At 48.1% G+C, this 23640-nt stretch overlaps 1 protein-coding gene across 4 annotated transcripts in view; it reads left to right on the top strand.

The window, feature by feature from the left end:
- Positions 1-23640, top strand: part of LOC115092720 (disintegrin and metalloproteinase domain-containing protein 9-like) — a 978865-nt gene that overhangs the window by 104862 nt on the left and 850363 nt on the right. For all 4 annotated transcript variants that reach the window (XM_029603963.1, XM_029603962.1, XM_029603965.1 and 1 more), the window contains exon 4: positions 11929-12007. In XM_029603963.1, coding sequence (XP_029459823.1) covers positions 11929-12007 — 79 coding nt within the window. The remainder of the gene's footprint in view (positions 1-11928; positions 12008-23640) is intronic.

Genomic DNA, 23640 nt, shown 5'->3' with positions numbered 1-23640 from the left:
GGTCTCACAACCTACTGTATGCGTTTCCACCGATAACTCTCATCTCCCGTACCATACAGAGATGCATAGAAGACAAGGCCGATCTGATCTTAATAGTGCCAGCTTGGCCCAGACAACTATGCTACAGCTACCTAGTTCGTCTATCGATATGCAACCCCATTCCCCTGGGAAACAGCCCTCAGCTGCTAACCCAGGACAACGGATCTCTCCTACATCCTCTTCATTCCTCCCTATATCTCACAGCCTGGAGGTTGAACGGGTCGCATCCCAGCACCTAGATATTTCTCCTGCTCTTCAGGACATATTGATATCCTCAAGAAAACCTTCAACTTGACTTATACAAAAGAAAGTGGTTCCGCTATGCTTCTTGGTGTTCAACAACGGAAACAGACCCATTCACATGCCCACCTGAACAGCTTCTCTCATACCTGCATTTACTCTATAATGAAGGTCTAGCGACTTCCTCACTCCAAGTTCATTTAAGTGCTATTGCAGCTTACCATACTTACATTAATGGAGAACCATTTCGTGTCACACTTTAGTATCCAGATTCATGAAAGGAGTACTACGTCTACGCCCCCCATTGCAAAAATCACCAGTACCATGGGACATTAACATAGTCATCGAACAGCTAATGCTTCCCCCCTTTGAGCCATTAGACACTTGTCACTTTCGATACCTCTCATGGAAAGTTCTCTTCCTGGTTGCTTTAACATCAGCAAAAAGAGTAAGTGAGCTGCAAGCACTAGTCCACTATCCACCTTATTTGCAATTATTAGCAATTTCACCATGACTCTTCGCACTCACCCAAAATTCCTTCCAAAGGTTATTTCCAGTTTTCACATTAACCAGACCATAACCTTACCTATTTTTCATCCAAAACCTCATGCAAATGACAAAGATAGAAAACTCCACCCTTTGGACTGTAAACGTGCCCTAGCCTACTACAAGCAGCACACTACTTCACCTAACAGACCTTCACAACTCTTTCTATCTTTCAACCCGAACGCACAAGGCCGTCCGGTAATTAAACGAACGCTTTCCACATGGATTTCCAACTGTATTCAATTTTGCTACCAGCAACGGTCGCAAACTCTTTCTTCTACTCCAACAACGCACCAAGTTCGTGCACTGGCAGCCTCGATGGCCCATCTCCATGACGTTCCCATCATAGATATTTGCAAAGCTGCAACATGGTCATTGCTGCACACTTTCACATCTCATTACTGTTTGGACAAACAAACTGTGGATGATGCAGTAATGGGTAGGACTATCCTACAGAATAGCACACGTTCATCGCATATACAGCCTTCATAGGAAATGTCCGCCTAAAGACATGGTATTGAGCAAATTACCAATCAATCTACATGACAGCTCAGTACTTCAGCTGGGGACTCCCAGACAGCATGGCTAATTCAGCTGCTTATCTACATGAAAAGACCAAGTTTGCTTACCGTAAACGGTGTTTTCCGTAGATAGCAGATGAATTAGCCATGCTGACCCACCCGCATCCCCCAACAGTTCCAGCATCACCTGCACTTGCTTTAATACTGACTGAGGAGCCTGAGGTGAATCAGAGATGTTATAAGAGGGAGCACCCGGCTGAAAGACTTTGCTATACTTAGAGAGCTCCGCCAATTAGTGGCACGGAAGACATACCCAGACAGCATGGCTAATTCATCTGCTATCTACGGAAAACACCGTTTACGCTAAGCAAACTTGCTCTTATTCACGCCTTCAAAAAAATGTAGATTTGTGAGGCAAGACTTCCCTTGGGTAAATCTATGCTGGCTGTGTCCCATCAAACCATGTCTATCTAAATGTTTTGTGATTTTATTCTTTATAACAGTTTCCATGATTTTTCCCGGCACTGAAGTCAGGCTTACTGGTCTATAGTTTCCCAGATCACCCCTGGATCCCTTTTTAAATATCGGAGTTACATTGGCCATTTTCCAGTCTTCAGGTGCGTCGGATGATTTTAATGATAGGTTACACATTTTTATTAATAGGTCTGAAATTTCATTTTTTAGTTCTTTCAGAACCTTGGGGTGTATACCATCTGGTCCAGGTGATTTACTATTCTTCAGTTTGTCAGTCAGGCCTACCACATCTTCCAGGTTCACCGTGATTTGGTTCAGTCGATCTGAATCATCACCCATGAAAACCTTCTCCTTAATAGATATCTCTCCAACATCCTCTTCAGTAAACACTGAAGCAAACAAATCGTTTAATCTTTCCGCGATGGCCTTATCTTCTCTAAGTGCCCCTTTAACCCCTTGATCATTCAGCGGTCCAACTGATTCCCTTGCAGGCTTTCTGCTTCAGACATATTTTAAAAAGTTTTATTGTGAGTTTTTGCCTCTATGGCCAACTTCTTTTCAAATTTTCTCTTAGCCTGTCTTATTCAATGGCCTTACATTTAACTTGCCAATTTTTGTCCTCAGAGAAAGCAGAGTTGCTTAGCTATAACAGGTGTTCTCTGAGGACAGCAGGATATTAATCCTCACGAATACCGTCCCCCACCCTACAGAGTTGTGTTTCTCCTATTTTTTCATTTCTATATAGTTCTGTGTTATAAGATTGGAGAGGGACCCCACATGGACGTATGGTATAGGGCATGCTCAGTATGCCAAGTCAAAGTTCTAGAAACTTTAGACATAAGTTTTCCTTGTCAGGGCTCCATCTGATGATGTCACCCATGAGTGAAGACTAACATCTTGCTGTCCTCAGAGAACACCTGCTACAGGTAAGCAATTCTGCTATACATGGCAATTACTACTTAAAACATGGGTTCTCAACCCAGTCCTCGGGATATACCTAGTCAGTCTGGTTTTCAGGATATCTACAATGAATATTCATGAGAGAGATTTGCATATAATAGAGTCAGTGTAGAGTCTTTCATGCATATTTGGATATCCTGAAAACCTGACTAAATAGGTGTGTCCCGAGGACTGGGTTGAGAACCCCTGCCTTTAACATTTCTTATGCAAACAAATAATTGTTTTATATTTCTTTAAGAAAGATTACATACAGACATACAGTCTGATAATATTTTATCCCATTGTTTAACAAATGCTGCAGTGGATGGTGGCCTAGTGTTTAGAGTTAATAGGTGGGTTCAAATTTGAATGTTTTCACTGATGCACCTTGTGACCTTGAACTAATCACATTGTCTCCCATATCAGATACTCATTTAGATTGTTAGCTTTTTGAGGTAAGGACTTATTGTACCTGTATGTAATTTGTTAGCATTTGCACCAGTTTAGCACACTATAATAAATGACTAATAGGATAAGTCACGAAAATGTACTACTGCAATAATGCATGTTACATACTGCAGCTTCTATTTAGACTAATGGAACCTATACATTTATAGATTTATTTTTCCCTGTATGTACCTGGATCAGTCCAGACAGCTGGGTTTTGCCTCCCTTCCAGCAGATGGAGACAGAGAAAAACTTAGAGAGCGTCCTCTTTTAACCTCGTTGTGTCACCTGCTGCTCCTCAGTATTTCTCTGTTTCCAGCAGATGAAGGTGGTTGAAAACCTGTGGTTCTGACCCAAGCTTAAAAAAAAAAAAAAGAACAGAAATCCTAGGAACGCAGTGGCCTCTCGGGGAGTGTATTAGGTCCTGGTGGGACCATCCTCCCTGGTCGCAGGCAAGGAAGTGAGCAGAGGTTGGGAAACTCCATCTTTAGCTCCTTGGGGTGCAGGGGGTAATATCTGGTGGTCCAGTTCACTCCCCCCCCCCCCCTTGCAGCCTCTGCCTTTAAAAAAAAAAAAAAAAAAAAAAAAAGAGCTCTGTCTCTTTAATTGTTCTTCCTGAACTTTGTTACAGGAAGAAAAAAAGTGGTAACAGTGCAGTCAGTTGGAGTGGGCGGCAGTGTTTGCTTGCAGCAGGATGGCTGAGAGTTTCCATTCTCCCTGGGCCGGACCGCGTTTGTTCACGTGGCTCCTCCGGCGGCATGCCCTGCTCGAGCTGTTGCTCTCGCTGCGGGGAACGTTTTTTTCGGGCCAAGATTCGGACTGCTGCACTTGATGTCTCCCTGGTGGAGAGCCTTTCCCAGGCATGTCTGGGCTGGTTTTATCAGGCGCTGGCAGAGCTGTGGCTGCCGCTGAGTTGTAGGCTGATCCGTTCCCTCTCAGTGCGGGAACGGCGGCCATTTTGGACACATTTTGCGAGGCAGAGGCTGGTGCGTTAAGGGGAGGGGATTTTCCTCTGGCACTCTCTCCTGCCGATGTTTGCCCCGATGAGGCTCGGGGGGGGGCTACAGGGGGCGTTCTGAGGGGGGCCCCAGTCACCTGGGAGGGTCTCTAGGGGGTCAGTCTCTTTTTTTCCCCTGAATTTATTCTTTTAAAGCACCAGAACTTTTTGGCCAGTAGTGCTCAGAAGAGAGGACTTCCCGGTGATCAGCTTCCTGAGGGCCCACCTGGGAAGGTGGCCAGGAAGGAGGATCTGCCGGCTGCGATGCAAATCCGGATGATTCATACTCCTGTGGGGCGTGGAACGTCCTGGGAGTGGAGACAGACAGGACCAATCAGGAACAGGGTCAGGAGGATCCTCCTCCACCCTCCGACAGCCCGGAACCTGGACATTGAGGCTGGAGGCTTTCCCCTCGGTTGAGGGTGACGACCCGAAGGTGGTCTGCCTATTCTGTTGGGAGAAGCTGGCCCCCTTATCCACACGTTCTGCAAGAGTTGGGGATTGTGGCAGCTCCTGTGGACCCAGCTCTGGACAAAGTGGACCCTGTCTTAGCGGGGCTGCGAGGCCCCACTCAAACTTTTCCTCTCCACTCCATGTTGCAGCAAATGATGGCACGGGAGTGGGACACTCTGGAGACTGGGCTCAAGGTTGGCAGAGCAATGGACAAATTCTACCCTCTTCCGGAAGACATTTTGGAACTCTTACGGGCTCCAAAAGTGGACGCTTCTGTTTCGGTGGCCACGAAGTGGACTACCATCCCGATGGCCGGAGTGGCAGCATTGAAAGATCTCCAGGATCGCAAGCTGGAAGGTCACCTTAAGAGGATTTTCGAAGTTTCTGTCCTGGGTATTCCACGGTGTGCAGTAGCTACATGCTCAGGGCAGGACTCCACTGGGTGCAGCAGCTGCTCAGCACCAAGGTTTTGGAGTCCCCCAGAGGCTAAGCAGGCGGAACGCCTCGAAGCTGCCATCGCTTATGGCACGGACACTTTGTATGACCACCTTTGCACCTCATTGCAGACAATGGTGTCGGCAGTCTCTGCCAGGAGGATCCTGTGGTTCCGTAACTGGGCTGCGGATGTATCTTCAAAGGCTCAGTTCGGTGCTCTTCCTTTAAAGTAGGCTGCTCTTCGGAGAGGACTTAGAGCAGTTAATAAAGCACCTGGGTGATAATAAGGTGCATAAGCTCCCAGAAGGTAGGCCGAAGGGGCAGAAGACTTTCCCCTTGGGTCACCCTCGTTTTCGTGGCCAAAAGCATTTCCGGCAGAGCAGAGCGCAGGGAGTGGGCCATGCCTATCGTGGGTGTAGATCATCCCGTGATGGTTCCGGTCAGGGGCCCAGCGGGGCTAAAGTTGCCCAATGAGTTCTGGCCAGCCAATTCCTCGGACCCGGTCATGGGGGTTGTCTGACTCTCTTTTACGAGGAGTGGGTCAAAATCACTTTGGACCCATGGGTTCTCAGTGTGATAGAACACGGCTATGCATTAGAGTTTGCTTGTCCGCTACGCAACCTGTTTCTAGTGTCTCCTTGTGGGTCCCCAGAAAAAGTGGTTATCTTTTGTCAGACCCTGGAGTGCCTCCAAAGTCGGGGCCATTGTGCCGGTTCCTCCATCAGAACACGGAATGGGATGTTACTCCATTTACTTCGTGGTCCCGAAGAAGGAAGGGACCTTTGTGGCCCATCCTGGACTTAAAGAAGGTGAATGTGGCTGTCACGGAGCTGTGTTTTCGGATGGAGATGCTCCACTCGGTTCATTGCGGCTGTACGGAAGGGGCGAGTTACTGACGGCATTGTATTTGACGGAAGCCTATCTTCACCATCGGGATTTGCAAGGACTATCAGAGATACCTTCAAGTTTATGATTCTCGGTCAACAGTTTTCAATTTTGCTCTCTACCGTTTGGCCTCGCAGGTGGCCCTGAGGAAGGAAAGGGGTTTCTGGTGCATCCCCATCTGGACAATTGGCTCATCCAGGCGAAGTCGGCCGACCCCAGTGCTCAATGGCGGTAGATATCGTTCTCCACCGCCTGAGGTCTCTGGGCTGGGTCAACCTCGCTAAGAGCCATCTAACCCCCATCCCAGGTTCTGAATTTTTTGGGCGCGCGCTCTCGATACCCGAGAGGGTAAAGGTGTTTTTCTCAGAGGACAGAATCCTCAAATTGCGCAGCCAAGTCTGACGCCTCTTGCAAGCCTCGGTGCCCAGGGTCTGCTATTACCTACTGGTTCTTGGTTCCATGGCTTTGACCTTGGAACTGGTCCTGTGGGCCTTTGTGCATATGAGGCCGCTTCAAGCTGCATTGTTGTTATGCTGGAACCCATTGTTCGAACAATTCCATCTCCCGCTACCACTTACAGGCGTTGCCAGAACCAGTCTTTCATGGTGGCTTACCCATGACAACTTGGAGTGCGGGGTGAATCTGGAGATGCCCCTGTGGATGGTGGTGACAACAGATGCCAGACTCTCTGGCTGGGGAGCGGTATTCCAGACTTGGTTGGTTAGGGGCAAGTGGTCTCCTGTGGAAGCATCCTGATCGATCAATCGCCATGAGTCAAGAGCTGTCTGGCTGGCTCTGGGGAGCTTCCTACCCCTCCTTTGCAATTGGCCAGTCAGAGTCCTGTCCAACAATGCGACGACAGTTTTATGGTTTGTGGGTATATGGGCCCTTGGCCTGAGATGCAAGTTGCTACCACCTGTGGGGAGGAGCCCCACAGGTCTGCACCATCGGGAGGCAAGGTCAGACACAGCGGGGAGCTCTGGGTGAAGGCTATGGAGAGGTCCCAAGGAGCCAGGAGAATACCCCAGTAGAGAGGCAGGCTAGAGGCAGTACCTGGGCAGGGACCCCGAAGGAAGAGGCGCCAGACAGGCCGCAAAGTGGGAGAAGCAAGACTGGCTGTGCAGGAGGTACTCCGGAGAGGCAATCCCGAGGGGAGGAGCTGCGCAGCGTAAAGGATGATGATGCAATGTTGTAGGCCAACCCTCAGAACAGGGAAGCCCAAGTCAAGCCTCTGCTGGTGACATATGTACAGCCCTGAAGAATGGAGGAGTGCTGGCAATCTCAATACACTATGTAGACGTGACCCTGAGGAGCGGGGAGGCGTTGACAGTCACAGACAAGCAGGAGAACACTACCCCGAGGAGCGGGGACGTTCTGGCAGTCTTGTACAAGATGCAGGCCCAACACCAAGTAGCGGGGAAGCCCTGTTGTAGAACTCACGGAATGTAGAGGTGTTCCAGGAATGGTCCCGAGGAGTGGGTGTTAGTTTTTGAGAGTGTTTGTGGGTCCTTGGCCTGAGGTGAGAGATGGTACTGTCCACGGGGTGGAGCCCCACTGAGCCTCACCGTCGAGAGGCGAGGTCTGGCAGCTAGATACGTAGCACAGCAGTAGCTGGAGAGAGAGAGAGAGACAGAGCCCGGATGAGTTGATATGAGGATCCCGGAAGGTGAAGCCATGGGAATGTCAGCGAGTAGCTGACATCAGTATTCCAGCACAGAAGGTCCTTGAGTCTCTTTAAGTATAAGTAGGCACAGTCCCGCGGAGCGGGAGTGTGCTGACCAATCACACAGTCACAAATGGGGCTAGGCTGCAGTGCGGGGTGCACAAGGAAGGGTCCTCTGTAGACTTGTCACGGCAATGGTCCGCGGAGTGGGGTACACAGTTGAGAGGTCTTCTGTAGAATATCACGGCAGTGGTTCACAGAGCGGGGCACGCTGATGAGAAGTCTTCTGTAGAATTATCACGTCAATGGTCCGCAGAGCGGGGTACACCGATGAGAAGTTCTCTGTAGAATTATCATGGCAAAGGTCCGCAGAGCGGGGTACACCGATGAGAAGTCTTCTGTAGAATTATCATGGTAAAGAAACGCAGAGTAGGGTACTCAATGCAGCAGAGTCTCCCACAGAATAGCTGACATCTGAGGCATAGGTCCTCTGAGTAGCGGATAGCCAGAGACGAAGGAAGAGCCCCCGAGGAGTGGGTACCCAAGGAATCTCATGCCAACGGAGGAGAAGTCCGAAGTGGTAGTAGCGGATTCAGCAATGAGGGAACTCGTTGTTGAAGGTCAGGGCCAGCGGGCTTAAGAGGCTGAGATAGATGACATCATCCGAGGGGGATGCCCCCGAGATTCCTGCTATGACATGCTTAAGGCTGGCCCGGGAGTGCGCGCGCGTCTAAGGGACTCCAAGGGTAAGATGGCGGTCGGCAGCTTCCTCGCTGCTCTGGGAGGTCCGAGAACGGAGGTAGGGTCGGAGTTAACTGGCGGATACTGCCACAGAAGATGTCGTAAATGCTGTGGAGTCCAGACAGACATTGAGATGCTCCATGGAGGTAGCCAGCACATCCAGGCAGTGCTGTTGCTCCTGGATCTTGAGAGCCAAACCTAGTATGGCCTGTAAGGCGGCTGCCTCCGCCAAGTCCATGGCCTTGGCAAACTATTGGCGAAGTGGAACCTTGGGCTGAGGGAGAGTTGGAGCTACCTGTAGGGACAAGCCCTATAGGTCCTCATCATCGGTAAGCAGAGCTAACTTTAGCAGAGGCCCAACTGGAACTTCACCAGTACCAGCCCACATTCCCCTTACGTTGAGCCCTTGGGTGCTGGAGCAGGCTGGTCTTAGGTGCGGGCCTCTGTGACGAGTGGAAGTAATGTTATAGGTGCAGGCCAGGTCTGAAAGAGAAACCAGGTAGAGGTTAGGTCCAAGAGGCAAGATCCAGATGGTAATCAGTGTCAGGGGGCCCTGGAGTGAAGCTATATCCAGCTGAGGGATGATGTCCAAGCAGTTGGACAGAGGAACATGGTCCAGACTGAGGTCTGTGGCAGGTGGTTCTGGACAAAGTCGGTATCCAGACAATGGTCGGACACAGGCGGAAGTCAGCAGCCTCAGGTCCAGAGCCAAGGGTCAAACCAGGAATCCAAGAAAAAACGCTGAAGGAGATAGAGGACCACAGAGGAGACCCTTAAGGAAGACATCAGGGAGACTACACAGGAGAAGACTGACCACAGAGAAGACAAGACTAGGAATCCAGCACAGGAAGGCACAGGGATCATGAACCGGAACACCCAAATATGGAGTGGCAACTAGTACTACCAAGCGGTAGCCTATCTATTGCCAAGGCACTTGATTGAAGACTGGAGCTGGTTTATATAGACCGTATGTGTGATGTCATCATTGAACGCCATTCCCCAATTCCTGCCACTGGTTCTTTAAGAGAGAGAGAGTTGGGTGCATGCGTGCCTAGGAAACGGCTGGAGAAGGGGGCATCGGAAACAGGCCTGAGGTGGCCCGAAGCACCAGCTGAAGAGAGACTAAGGTCATCCCCACGGGACAGGAGGCAGCAATGTGTGAGGACTAACATCCTGCTGCCCATTGGAGAAATAACGTTACAGGTAAGTAACTTCACTTTATTTACTTTAATTTTATGAGCTGGTTGGTGTTGCATCCCTGCTCGCGGAGCCCATCCCGCGAGCAGGCCCTCCACCTATCGCTGTTCTGCTGCCGGAGGTCCATGCCGGCCCGAAGCTGCAGGATTCTTCTTTGTGGCCTAGGCCGCACCTGGACCGTCCTGCTGCCTCGGTTTGCCGCTGCCGCGGCTTCACTATCCTTCACCACTCTCGTGGCAGAAGGGGCCACCGCTATTGGATATTCGTGGCAAAGTGCCGCCGCTGAGACGCTCTCTTCTGCGGTCTGAAGCCACCGCTGCCGTTGCCCGACACCGCCGCTCTTTGCGGCAAGGAGAGCCACCCGCCGACTTCCTTCTTCACGGCCTGTGCCGCCGCCAGAACTCCGCCTGCAGCAGGGAAACCGCCATGGGGATTCCCTCTGGCGACAGGAAGCCGCTGCTGTCTCCATCTATGTGGCCTATGAGCCTCTGTTGGGACCCCACATGCAGCTTAGAAGCCGCCTCCGACCTTCTCCATTGCGGCCTGGACGCCGCTGTCCTCAGTCCTGCTCCCAGGTCCTCTAGGCATGCGGCTGCGCCTCTTCAGTTTATTTAAAGGGCCAGCGACGGGAAAAGCCCACTGCCCCACCGGAAGCCAGCCTCAGTCCACTTCCTGCTTCAGCCCTATATAAGGGCTCAGTTCCTGTTCCTCGGGGCTTTCATATCTGGAAATCACAGTTGTCTGTGCTCCTCTTTGGATCAAGGTCCTCTTTGGTCTTCACTTGTCTCGATGGCTCTTCGTTCCATGTCTTCGATGTTCCTGGTCTCGTTCCTCGTCTGAACTCCTTCGTTGGAACTCCTAGATCCAGATGTCCTGATGTTCCAGATGTTCCTTGGTCCTGATGTTCAGAAGTCCTGATGTTCCGGAGGTCCCGTTGTTCTGTTTCCTGAAGTCCTGATGTTCCTGAAGTCTTCCAAGTTCCGAGTCTTTCCAGCTCCTCGATTCCGCCAGATGACCACCCCGAGGGTAAATCCGTATTGATCCGGTTCCTGTTTCTGGTCATTGGAGCTCCCACCTGGTCCGTGACCAGCCTTCCCAGGTTGTGTAAAGCACGCAGTTGGACAGGGTGGTCTGTGACCAGCCCATAGCGGACTGTGTAGGGCACCCTGAGGGACAGTGCCCACCTGTACCTTCTAAGTTCCAAGTCTTCATCTGAGTCTTCCAAGTTTCAAGTCTTCGTCTGAGTCTTCCAAGTTCCAAGTCCTCATCTGAGTCTTCCAAGTCCTCGTCTGAGTCTTCCAAGTTCCAAGTCCTCAGCCTCCGTCTGGCCTCACGCACTTGTCATTCCCAAGCGGTGGGTCGGAAGGGCTTCCGAGTGGCTGAAGGGCTACTCCTGAGACCAGCATTGTGTTGCTGGGTCTCATTGGTGCGGTTAGGTCCAACGGAGGGCTGACCCTATCTTGTTCCTGTTCCGAAGTTCCATGCCATAGTTCTAGTCCTGCCTTGTTCCTATTCTGCCCGTGCTTGCATGCTCTCATATCACACGGTGTGCCTCGGGGCTCCTCCCTGAGTTGTGCCATGGTTCAGGGGCTCACACTCTCCCATGAGCTAGCGACCGTGGCTCCATGGTCTCAACACCAGCCGTAGGCCGTGCTCGCAACAGTTGGACTGTGTGACTTGATATTAAGTCATTTTCTGTGCTTTCATTTTTGGGCTTCATTGAATTATAGCAACATCATATTTTTGTTGCAAAGTAAATTGCATTTTCAGCCAGTTCATTCACTTTGTGGAATGTTCAGGTTTTTTTTTAGAATAATATAACTAACTTTTGCTTAAAAACAGCAAAAAAAAATTCCATTCTATAGAAGTACTTAGCTGTGTATAAATCACAATAAAGATTCTGTGCATTTAAGATGTGATTAGAATTGTTTTTTCACTATTTTTAAGTACCCATTCTATACATTTCAAGGTCCATATTCAGACACCATCCCGACATATTCAGTAGTTGACCAGAATTAGCCGGCCAAGTTATCTGGCTAACTGAATATCAGAATTAGCCAATTAACTTAATTGGCTAATATAATTCCTCCCAGTTATGCCCCCGGATTGCTGCTAACTTAGCCAGCTAACTTCTAGCCAGCTAATGTTTTAGTTGACTAGAATTTAGCCAGATAAGTGCCCAATCATTCATTTAGCTGGAGAACATCTTAGTTCGCCAACTAAATCCTTCTGAATTTGGACTACATGTGTTCTAAATTGCATTCTAAACTGCACAATGGAGATATTTGGCTATGTAGTAGATCTTTTAAACTATATACTTCTTTTAATGTTTGTTTTATCTTGCTTGTTAGAATATTTCTCTCTGCAACCTTTCCAGTATATACTTATTCTGGGAGTGCAATGTTGCACATGGAAGAACCCTATATACGGGTAAGCTTTTCAATTGTATTTTAGATATATAATTTACATTGTTAAAATCAGGTTGTAAGAATATAAGAACATAAGAAATTGCCATGCTGGGTCAGACCAAGAGTCCATCAAGCCCAGCATCCTGTTTCCAAGAGAGGCCAAACCAGGCCAAAAGAACCTGGCAATTACCCAAACACTAAGAAGATCCCATGTTACTGATGCAATTAATAGCAGTGGCTATTCCCTAAGTAAACTTGATTAATAGCCGTTAATGGACTTCTCCTCCAAGAACTTATCCAAACCTTTTTTGAACCCAGCTACACTAACTGCACTAACCACATCCTCTGGCAACAAATTCCAGAGCTTTATTGTGCATTGAGTGAAAAATAATTTTCTCCGATTAGTCTTAAATGTGCTACTTGCTAACTTCATGGAATGCCCCTTGTCCTTCTATTATTCGAAAGTGTAAATAACCGAGTCACATCTACCGTTCAAGACCTCTCATGATCTTAAAGACCTCTATCATATCCCCCCTCAGCCGTCTCTTCTCCAAGCTGAACAGCCCTAACCTCTTCAGCCTTTCCTCATAGGGGAGCTGTTCCATCCCCTTTATCATTTTGGTTGCCCTTCTCTGTACCTTCTCCATCGCAACTATATCTTTTTTGAGATGCTGTGACCAGAATTGTACACAGTATTCAAGGTGCGGTCTCACCATGGAGCGATATAGAGGCATTATGACATTTTCGTTTTATTAACCATTCCCTCTTTAATAATTTCCGACATTCTGTTTGCTTTTTTGACCGCTGCAGCACACTGAGCCGACAATTTTAAAGTATTATCCACTATGATGCCTAGATCTTTTTCCTGGGTGGTAGCTCCTAATATGGAACCTAACATCGTGTAACTACAGCAAGGGTTATTTTTCCCTATATGCAACACCTTGCACTTGTCCACATTAAATTTCATCTGCCATTTAGATGCCCAATCTTCCAATCTTGCAAGGTCCTCCTGTAATGTATCACAGTCCGCTTGTGATTTAACTACTCTGAATAATTTTGTATCATCTGCAAATTTGATAACCTCACTCATCGTATTCCTTTCCAGATCATTTATATATATATTGAAAAGCACCAGTCCAAGTACAGATCCCTGAGGCACTCCACTGTTTACCCTTTTCCACTGAGAAAATTGACCACTTAATCCTACTCTCTGTTTCCTGTCTTTTAACCACTTTATAATCCATGAAAGGACATTGCCTCCTATCCCATGACTTTTTAGTTTTCGTAGAAGCCTCTCATGAGGGTCTTTGTCAAACGCCTTCTGAAAATCCAAATACACTACATCTACCGGTTCACCTTTATCCACATGTTTATTAACCCCTTCAAAAAAATGAAGCAGATTTGTTAGGCAAGACTTCCCTTGGGTAAATCCATGTTGACTGTGTCCCATTAAACCATGTCTTTCTATATGCTCTACGATTTTGATCTTGAGAATAGTTTCCACTAATTTTCCCGGCACTGAAGTCAGGCTCACTGGTCTATAGTTACCCGGATCGCCTCTGGAGCCTTTTTTAAATATTGGGGTTACATTGGCCACCCTCCAGTCTTCAGGTACAATGGATGATTTTAATGACAGGTTACAAACTTTAACTAATAGATCAGAAATTTCATTTTTTAGTTCCTTCAGTACCCTAGGGTGCATACCATCTGGTCCAGGTGATTTGCTACTCTTTAGTTTGTCAATCTGGCCTACTACATCTTCCAGGTTCACAGTGATTTCGTTCAGTTCGTCTGACTCATCACCACTGAAAACCATCTCCGGAACTGGTATCTCCCCAACATCCTCATTAGTAAACACGGAAGCAAAGAATTCATTTAGTCTTTCTGCAATAGCCTTATCTTCCCTTAGAGCCCCTTTAACCCCTCGGTCACCTAATGGTCTAACCGACTCCCTCACAGGTTTCTTGCTTCGGATATATTTAAAAAAGTTTTTATTATGAGTTTTTGCCTCTATGGCCAACTTCATTTCAAATTCTCTCTTCGCCTGTCTTAACTGTGTTTTACACTTAACTTGACAATGCTTATGTTTTATCCTATTTTCTTCAGTTGGATCAATCTTTATTCCTTAGTGGTTGCATGTTTTCTTGTACTCTTACAGGCTAATTTTAAAACAAGCACACGGTGCCTAAACACAAGCATATGGGCATGCGATTGAACATATGCTGTAATTTTAAATCATGTGCGCATTTATTCATACATAATTTAAAATACGCCTACTGCACATATCTGTGTTCCTAATTTTAAGCGGTTACTCGAACAAATGTAAAGTATGTATCTTCCTTAAGAATTTGTCAGCTTTAATGCTCACAGGGAAGCGGATTTTAAAATATGCTTGCGTGAAGGCCATTCCTAGTTTTACCCATTAGTCAACCAGTTTGCCCAGTCCATCTCCATTCCATTCAGGCTCCTCTGGTTTTTATCCTGCATGTCATTTGATCTACACCCCTCACCCAGTCGATCTAGGCCTAAACATAAATTTCTGCAGACTTACGCCTCATCAGGCATAGCAGTAAATATACACCGCGAACAGGCCGCTGCACTCTGTGGCAGCCAATTTTAAAATACGGCTTTACGCACAGAACTGTTGGCCCCGCCCCAGAACATCCATGCCCTGCCCCTTTTCTGCTACCTTTTTTTAGCATGAGCATATATGCACTTAATTACTAACATGTAAAATCCGCATCACTCAGATGTTGCCCACATACTCGTGTATGGCCCTTTTAGCGTGAGCATGCTTTTAAAATTCATCCCCAACTATGTAAAATATTTAAAGCAATATTTTCTCAATCTGAAGCTTGCAAACCATTTGTGACTCTTCATAGTCCTTGGTGTTGTTTAAAAAAACAATTTAAAATAGAACTCTTTATATTTTAAAGTGTGTCTCTTGAGCTTGAACAAGAAGGGCAAAAAAGTAACAAAATTTAGCCCACTGCTATAAAAATATTCACAGAACAGTTTAAACAAGTATTTGAATACATTATAAAAGTTGGAATATCCTACTTTCTCCAAGGACAAGCAGGCTAGCACAATCGATGGAACCCAGGGAGGGTACACCTCTTAGAACCTTCTAGAGTATTTTTCATGCTCTTGCTGAACATATGTGGGATGACCTGCATTATTGCTGCCATGCAGGGCTCCTCTAAATTTGTTTTTGTCTACAGCTCACCATGGATATGTTCTTTTTATTCATATTTGCTTCTTAAAATTATTTTTCAGCCTTTCTGCTGCATTGATCTTCCTCAGTTATGCTTCTCTTGATTGCACCTGTACCCTGTAGAGCAGGGGTGGGCAATTCCAGTCCTCGAGGGCCACAAACCTGTCGAGGTTTTAGGATATCCTAATGAATATGCATGACATAGATTTGCATACAACTGAGGCAGAGTGCATGCAAATCTCTCTCATGCATATTCATTATGGATATCCTGAAAACCAGACTGGTTTGTGGCCCTCGAGGACCGGAACTGCCCACCCCTGCTGTAGAGTTTCTGGTCAGGTTTTCAGCAGTTGATGGATTCAAGAGCTGCATCATCCACTGTCAATGCATCAGCAGGGGAGAATCTATCTTTCTCAAGGTTCAGAACCAGCAGGAATCATAGGAATAGAGTCACTTTTCGCTTTTCCCATCCAATGCATATAAAGGATTCTGTAGCATCGGCAGTCATCAGTGTCTGGCACTGGGCGAAGACTAAGAAGCATTGACATCACTCTCCATCGATGCAGGGAGATATTGGTAGCTGACATACATTCTCCCAAGCACCCTTGTTGGAAAGGCCTCTTACCCTCCAGAGGCTTTACCAGGTTGCATCAGTTTCCAGAGGTCTATATCTTAGCCATTGATACTTCCCCTCTGAAAGTCCAGGCAAGTTTGTCACCATTGATCTTTAAGGAGGAGCCGGACAGATGCATTGTGTGGCACTTGTTGGCCATCTGTCTGACTCCTGTGCATTGGCAGAGTTGCAAATGATGGGAGAACTGGTCCCCAAATCCTTCACAGTACAAAGCAACATTGAATTGTTTATAGCACTTTGAGGCAAACACTAGCAGAAATATAGGCTGCACTAAGATCATAGCGGGATGCATCGGAAAGGGAAACTTCCCAGATATCCTTTGGCAACCCAGGCATCTGGAAGTCTTACTGACAGAGCCATGAATTCTCAGACTCCTCCACTGATTCTTCTTTCTGAATTGCAGTCTGAGGAGTCCTGAGATTATTATGGGTTTTTTATAGTCCATTATATGCAATTCTTACTGGCAGGTGCAAGAAAATTCCCTTGATTTCTTCCCCAGGAAAAGCAAGAATTGTTCACCTAATGGACTAAGGAGAGGAATGCAGAAGACATCTGGCCAGGACAATCTGTAATGCTTTTGATACAGCATTGAAAGAGGTATTATCCCAGGACAAGCAGGATGCTAGTCCTCACATATGGGTGACGTCACTGGACAGAGTCCTATCACGGAAAACTTTCTAGAAACTTTTGATTGGCATACTGAGCCCTCTGAGCATGCCCAGCATGCCATAATCTCTCGAGCCACAGGGGTCTCCCTTCAGTCTTTGTTTTTCCGCACTGCAGTTAGCATCGCGGTGAAGGAGCCCTGTGTGAATTCTTCACACATCTACTTTTAGAGAAAAAAGTTTAAAAATATCTCTCATTTCATCCCCTACATAGGGGTCTCCCTACTCCACTGGCCAGTGAGTATAATTTTTCCCATTTCGATCCGGGTTAAAATAACTTTTTGGTCAGAAGGCCGTCGACGGCTGTCCGGCCTTCATCATGACCACGGGCTTCAAAAAATGCCTGAAGTGCCCTCGCACAATGTCGATCACCAACCCACACGTCGAGTGTGTTCCGTGCCTGGGAGAGTCACACGATGTTTCTTCCTGCCCTCAATGTACTGAAATGACCGCCAAGGGCAGGAGGGCCCGACAAGAGAAGATGGAACATCTCTTCCATATACAGCTTATACAGTCGACATCGACTCAATCGTCTCCGGCTGGAGTGTCTAAAAGATTAGTTGTTCGCAAACATCGCACTGATGACGCGGGAGACCGGCTATCACCGACTCCATCCGTGGCATCGGTGAAATCGACACCTGGGCTTGAAAAAGCCACGGAACATAATCAAAAGCATTGTCATAGGCATTGACGGACGTCGACACCAGAGGCCTTACTGTCGCCAAGAGAGCCATCGCCGAAGAGGTCTCATCTACAAGAGCCATCAAGGCCTACTACTCCAAGGCGTTCCCCACCTGCAAAGGTGCCGGGCATCGAGCCACCACAGGGACCTGTGGAAGTGCCGATGACGCCTTCTCTGCCACCACCTATGGCTGCTCTGACCTCACCAGCTATAAGGGAGGAACTGGACGGATTTATCTGCCAGGCAGTGAAAGAAGCTCTCTGGGATCTTCGTCCATCGACACCGCTGGAGCTGATGCCTGTGCCGGTGCCTTCACCGATGCCGATGCCTGCTCCGGTGCCGATACTGGCACCGGACCTTTCAATATTCCAGCCACTGATGTCGAAGCTCAATGCTCTGATCGGAGCTCTTCCAGTGCAGCCTATCACTCCTTTCTCACAGGACAAGCAGGATGGTAGTCCTCACAAATGGGTGACATCGAGGATGGAGCCCTGTACGGAAAACTTTTCTGTCAAAGTTTCAACAAGCTTTGACTGACACTGGCACACTGGGTGCACTGAGCATGCCCAGCCTGCAATTATCCCTGTGAGCCACAGGTGTCTCCCTCAGTCTTCTTTTTTCCGCTCTGCAGTCAGCATAGCGGTTGGAGCTCTGTGAGGATATTTTAACTAATTATCTCATGGAAACACTTAACTTTTCACTTCAAAAAACACTTTTCCCTGCACAGGTCTCCCTCCGCGTACGTTTTTACGACGCTCGGTGAGTACTAATTCTTATTTTTCGGTTGGTTCCTGTCACTATCTTAAGGCTGTTAACTGACTGAAGCCTTCCCTTCCCCCATTTTTCAGTTAGCTTTAAACAGCTTGCGAGTATCTCTGTGACACTCTGCTTGCTTATGCTAGTGGGGTAGGGATTTTTTCCTTAACTTTAGGACCTCTGTAGCTTCAAGTCCTTCGTTCCCTGGTACCCTCACGCAGTCGATACCCTATCGCTACACCGGTACCCTCCTAAACCGCCCTGGGCTTTTATATGTCATCAGCGCCCCTCCCCCCACGGTGCCCTGATGCCTTTATCCATGTTTTTTGGTTTTCAGTGCTACCAGGCTTTTTTCCTCCTACGCACTGTTTTTTTCCTTGGGCTTCCTCGGTGCCGTCCCTACCCGGATGCATGCCATTGACGCACACGCTGTTAGTCACTGCCATGCATACTCGGGTCGCCGCCACCGCTGCCCGAGACACTTTTTAACGATCCCAGGGTCACTTCATCGATGCCACCCCCCCCTTTTGGGGATGCCATCGATGCCCCATCCTCCCCACCGATGTCCAGCCCTTTTCCATCGGTGGGCATCGGTGCCACATCGATTCGTCGGTGGGCATCGATGCCGGATGGTCCCCATCGGTGGACATCGGTGCCGGATGGTCCCCATCGATGGACATCGGTGCCGGATGGCTTGTCCGTCGATGGCATCGGTGCCGGATGGCCGTCCGTCGATGGCATCGGTGCCAGGTCCTTTTGCATCGATGGGCACCGATGCCCAGGTGTTTCATCCATGGGCATCTATGTTAGAATGCATCCATCGAGGGCAGTCGATGCCAGGCTGCTCCCATCGGTGAAATTCGATGCCCAGGTGGGTCCCATCGATGGGTATCCATGCCGGCTCGATTCCGCGGATGGGCGTCGATGCCACTGCCAGCCTTATGGCTGGCATCGATGCCCATGTCAATTCCAGGACTGGCGTTGATGCCGGGATGGAATTCATCGACTGGGAGATCCATGCCATCGATTCCATACGTGCCCATATCGATGCCACCGACACACATGTCTGGGGCACCGATACCATGTACACTTAGAAATCTGAGTCTGTCCAAATCGATACCGTCAACGTCTGTGGCCCTATAGTTGATGCCCGTGGCCATGCCACAAAAGGCATAAATGCCCGCCTCCATGCATCGATGCCCTCGACACCTACGTTTTCCTTCGGTGTCCTTGACGCCCTATCGATTCGACTTCGACTCAGTCGATGCCGGTATCTTTTTCAATAACGGCAATGTTTTTCGATTCTTCGATTCCACATCGTTTCAAAGATACCTATACCAGTGCTGTCAGTGCCCGTCACTGTCATCATTTTCCTGGCCAGTCATCGACGATTTCATACCCATTTTGATGATATCCTCGAAGCCCCTTAGGTTGCCTTCAATATCGTCAATACCGACATAGCACCGCCACATAATACCCTCGCCTCCTCACATTGCTCCACGCTTTGGGTTCTTTTTTAAGCCCCGTATTAGCTTAAGACACTCCATTGTGTCAGGAGCAGAGCAGGCGTGTGGACAGTTCGTCATCGATCGCCTTCCAGGACGACGAGGGCTTCCATCTCGGCGCTGGGGAAAGACCGGGCCGAGCACCGTGGCACCCATCATCGCCGACATCGTGATCGTCCGCCGCTGACGCCATCCAGCATGTCGGTGCCATCCTTCTCCAGGCTGGACAACGCTCGGGCAGAGCAACATCACCACTGCCATCAGCACTGTTCCTACAGTTTTGGCAGTCCTTGGTGATCCAGAACTTCCGGATCCAGGTCCGACGGCTTCTGCATTGGCGTCACGACACATCGAGCCGCTGCGACGAGGGAAGGGAACACGAGTTCCGTTAGGGCTCCCCTGTTCCTGGCGTGCCCCACCGTCAAGTGGTGTGGGACTGTGGCCATCTGTTACACTTAGCAGTCTAAGCGCCAATCACGCCTGGCCTGTCTCCTCTGTACCTGTGCCACCATACCGGGTTTCAGTGTGAGATGGACGTTTACGTCCCCGGCCTTACCCTCGAGGACTCCAGAGACCGACGGAGTCAACAGTCTTCACCGGCTCGTCTTGCGGCGATCCACGTCGGATGGTAAGTACCCGCTTCGGCGGCATTTCCATAGAGTTGTGTTCTCCCATTCGGACCGTGGTTCGAAAAGTTCTGGATCATGTGCCTTAGGAGCTGTATTAGTGTCACATATCGCTATGTTAGCTATGTTAGCCACAATACCAGGAGAACCCCTCTATCTTCTTGGGATTGCAGCAGGGCTTCTTCTCTTGTCAGTAACAAGTCCCTGTGCCGACCAATGCTCTGACTCTTGGTTCCCTCCCAACCAAAGTTCCAGCTGCATTGGCTGATCTGCTAAACATGAGATTCAGCAACCATTGCCCCATGTACAAGTCCACCTTGAAGCCTGGCCACAGGTCTCAGTGTCTCCTTGTACAGCATACAGAAATGCGGGTACCACTTACCGCTCACACTCCTGCGGGAGCCTACCTGATATCCTCCATTGGGACACCTCCTGGTCTCCCATCTGGTCAGATATCAGAGCGGCCACCCCACCTTGTACCAAAGTCCCGGTACACTCCCCCAGGCGCTACGAAGTGCAGAGGGGAGAAGGGAGGGGGGTTGGGGAGTTTTAATTGCACTATTTTTTCTTTTAACAGAAAATAGTTACTCTCCGCACATCCTGGACCTAAGAAACTCCAACTTTCTTTAGAAGTCACAGGTACAATGGTATCTTTGGTTACCATCACTCCATATTGCAGTAAGTACATTATTTTAATGTTTCTATGTGCTTTATGATGAGTCAACATTACAACCCCAAGCTCTGCCGTTGGCACCAGCTTCGGTAAGTGAACTGTCTCTTGCATCATGGTGAATGCTGTTTTCTCTGCGGAGTGTAACATCATTCACTTTCCTTGCATAGACTACTGCTAACCACTTTCAGTACATGCAATGAGCTCTCACTTTTTTCATGACTCACTATACATTTACTAACTGGGATTACTGTCACTGCCATAAATCCCTTCTGTAACACTTCTGGACACCACAGTCTTAAGACCCTCTTGTCCAGCATGCGCACAGACATTCTGATACATTCGTATATGTCCCTGTGCATATTTTCCATAACCTCAGCCCTTCAACTTTTCATGGTTGGGCTATGGGGTTTCTTCCCACTATGCATTTTTCTCATAATTCAAAACTGCTATGGGTTATATTCAGTGACATTCTATACTCAATGGACCTAAGTGGTTTCATTGCTTTCGTCCCTGATTCTTATCCCAGTTCGAACTAGGACCTAGTCTCCTTCGACTCATGCTCGCAATTCCTTAGGGTTATAAAGTTTCTCCTGAAAGCTTTCAACCCATTATGCGTCTATTGCACTCCAGCATAGTTTCTCATAAACGTCCTGGACGTTGCACCCATGAGTTATGCCCTTATGCCTTCCAATACTGCTTTTGCAACAATTCTTTGTGCATACAGACAGACAGCATAGGGACAATGTGCTTTCCAACTCATAAGCACGCATTACCTCTTAGCTGCTCTGCTAGACAGCTGCGCAGCTCTACCTTGGCCCTTGTTCACTTCATGCCTCCTTGGGCCACATATCTAAGAGATTTAATGAACGCTCTATCAGACCTTCTCCACGTAGGTTCTATCCTCTCGAATGGTCTCAATTACATGTGTACAGGGAAAATCTTTTCACGCTGAGTTAATTAAACTTTCCTCTGCGTCTGCATCATTCCATACGATGCACAGGTTCTGCTCCCTACACATGTTTCCTATGCGTTCCCTTAGATGCCTTTTCTTCCATCAAAGGCCTCTTCAATATATCTCTTCTGCTGCCTCTCGTAGCCAGCATTTTTTCTATTGTTGAACTGGGATGGGGTTCAGTATTCTTTTCCCCACTCCCTGACTGAGATCAGTATGCTTTCCCATACTTCTCAATCCATCATATCAGTAACCTTTTATTCTCTCACCAGTCAGTCCCAAATCATAGACTTACTGATGTTCTTAGGTTCTGGTAGCGTCACAAAACCTTCTAAACATAAATCTTGCCGTTTAATATGGCAGGCTTTACCTCCTGACGCTTAAAAAAAAAAAAAAAAAGAGATATTACTCCTTTTACTTTTCCACCATTTTTTCTTACTCCCTCGGATTCTGTTCTCCAGACATCCTCCACATAGTTACACCTTTCTCTCAGTAGGTGTATGGTTTTGGGAGTTGGGTTCCCGTTTACGGTAAACCTCTCTGAGTCGGCTTACCATGGATTATCCACTGATCAAGCCGCCTCTATTTCTCTAATCACGGAATGAACATATATATTTTCCTTATAAGTCTCATACATTCTACGTTTGAGCCTTTCCATTCCTCTCTTCCACAGTTTGGCAAGGGAACTTCTTTCCCTCTTAATGTCATTCCTGCCAGCAGGGTCCGTGAGTTATGCACTCTTTCCATACTCACCTGACTCGTTCCTCCGTCACTGAGTGGTTCTATGCATTCATCTTTCTATCCTTTTCAGGTAGATGTTGCATCTCTCTTTACTCAGGAAATACTCTGCCAATTTTTCCTAGCCTCTCTCTCTCGCCCTAGGGAGAGAGTGGGTTTTCCACATTCCTGGACAGTAATGCTGCGCTTACATTCTATCTACATTGCACTGCATTCCATGTGAATTCCACTTGACTCTTTCCTCCATGCAAGACTCAAGCTGCGACTTCCAGTGGCCACACAGATCTAATCCTTCTGACTAAGTGGTCTGTATTTCCTTTGCTACCAACAAGCAGACACTTCACTACAACACTGTGGGTATCCACATACTGTTGTTTCCGTCCTAGCCTTAACAGCTTCCCTTTGGTTACTGCTGCTTGTACTTTTTTATCAGGCTGCAGCCTGGAGTCCTCTCCATACCTTTGCAGCCTATTATTGCTTACATTGACTAGCCGGCATGCTCCATGTTTGGCCAGTCCGACTACTCTTACCTTTTTCAATTCACTACCCAACATCCTTCCACGAACCCATTATGGTGTTGCGGATGCCCTCCGTTCCCATTTCCACCTCCGTCATTACGCTTTCGTGTGTCTGCGGTGTATCTGGTGCATTCTCGGGCATCCTCAGCTCGGTACTCACCCATTTGTGAGGACTACCATCCTGCTTGTCCTGTGAGAAAGCAAATGTTGCTTACCTGGTGTAACAGGTGTTCTCACAGGACAGCAGGATGTTAGTCCTCACGAAACCCGCCCGCCACCCCGCGGAGTTGGGTCTGTATACTTTTATTTTAGTTTCGCTTGCGCTTTTTAGCTATAAGACGAGACTGAGGGAGACACCTGTGGCTTCACAGGGATAATTGCAGGCTGGGCATGCTCAGTGCACCCAGGGTGCAGTGTCAGTCAAAGCTTGTTGAAACTTTGACAGAAAAGTTTTTCCGTACAGGGCTCCATCCTGATGATGTCACCCATTTGTGAGGACTAACATCCTGCTGTCCTGTGAGAACACCTGTTACACCAGGTAAGCAACATTTGCTTTACCTGGTACTATGCCTCCCCGAGGAAGGGTGTATCCCTTATCCTTACCTGAGACCCGGGCCATGTCCGAGTACATTTCAGAGAATTTGGCCAAGGGATTTATTCGCCCGTCCAAGTCACCTGCAGGGGCAGGCTTC

Source organism: Rhinatrema bivittatum, chromosome 5, assembly GCF_901001135.1.
Source record: "Rhinatrema bivittatum chromosome 5, aRhiBiv1.1, whole genome shotgun sequence".
NCBI classification, from domain to species: Eukaryota; Metazoa; Chordata; class Amphibia; order Gymnophiona; family Rhinatrematidae; genus Rhinatrema; species Rhinatrema bivittatum.
This window is presented reverse-complemented; position numbering and strand designations above follow the sequence as displayed.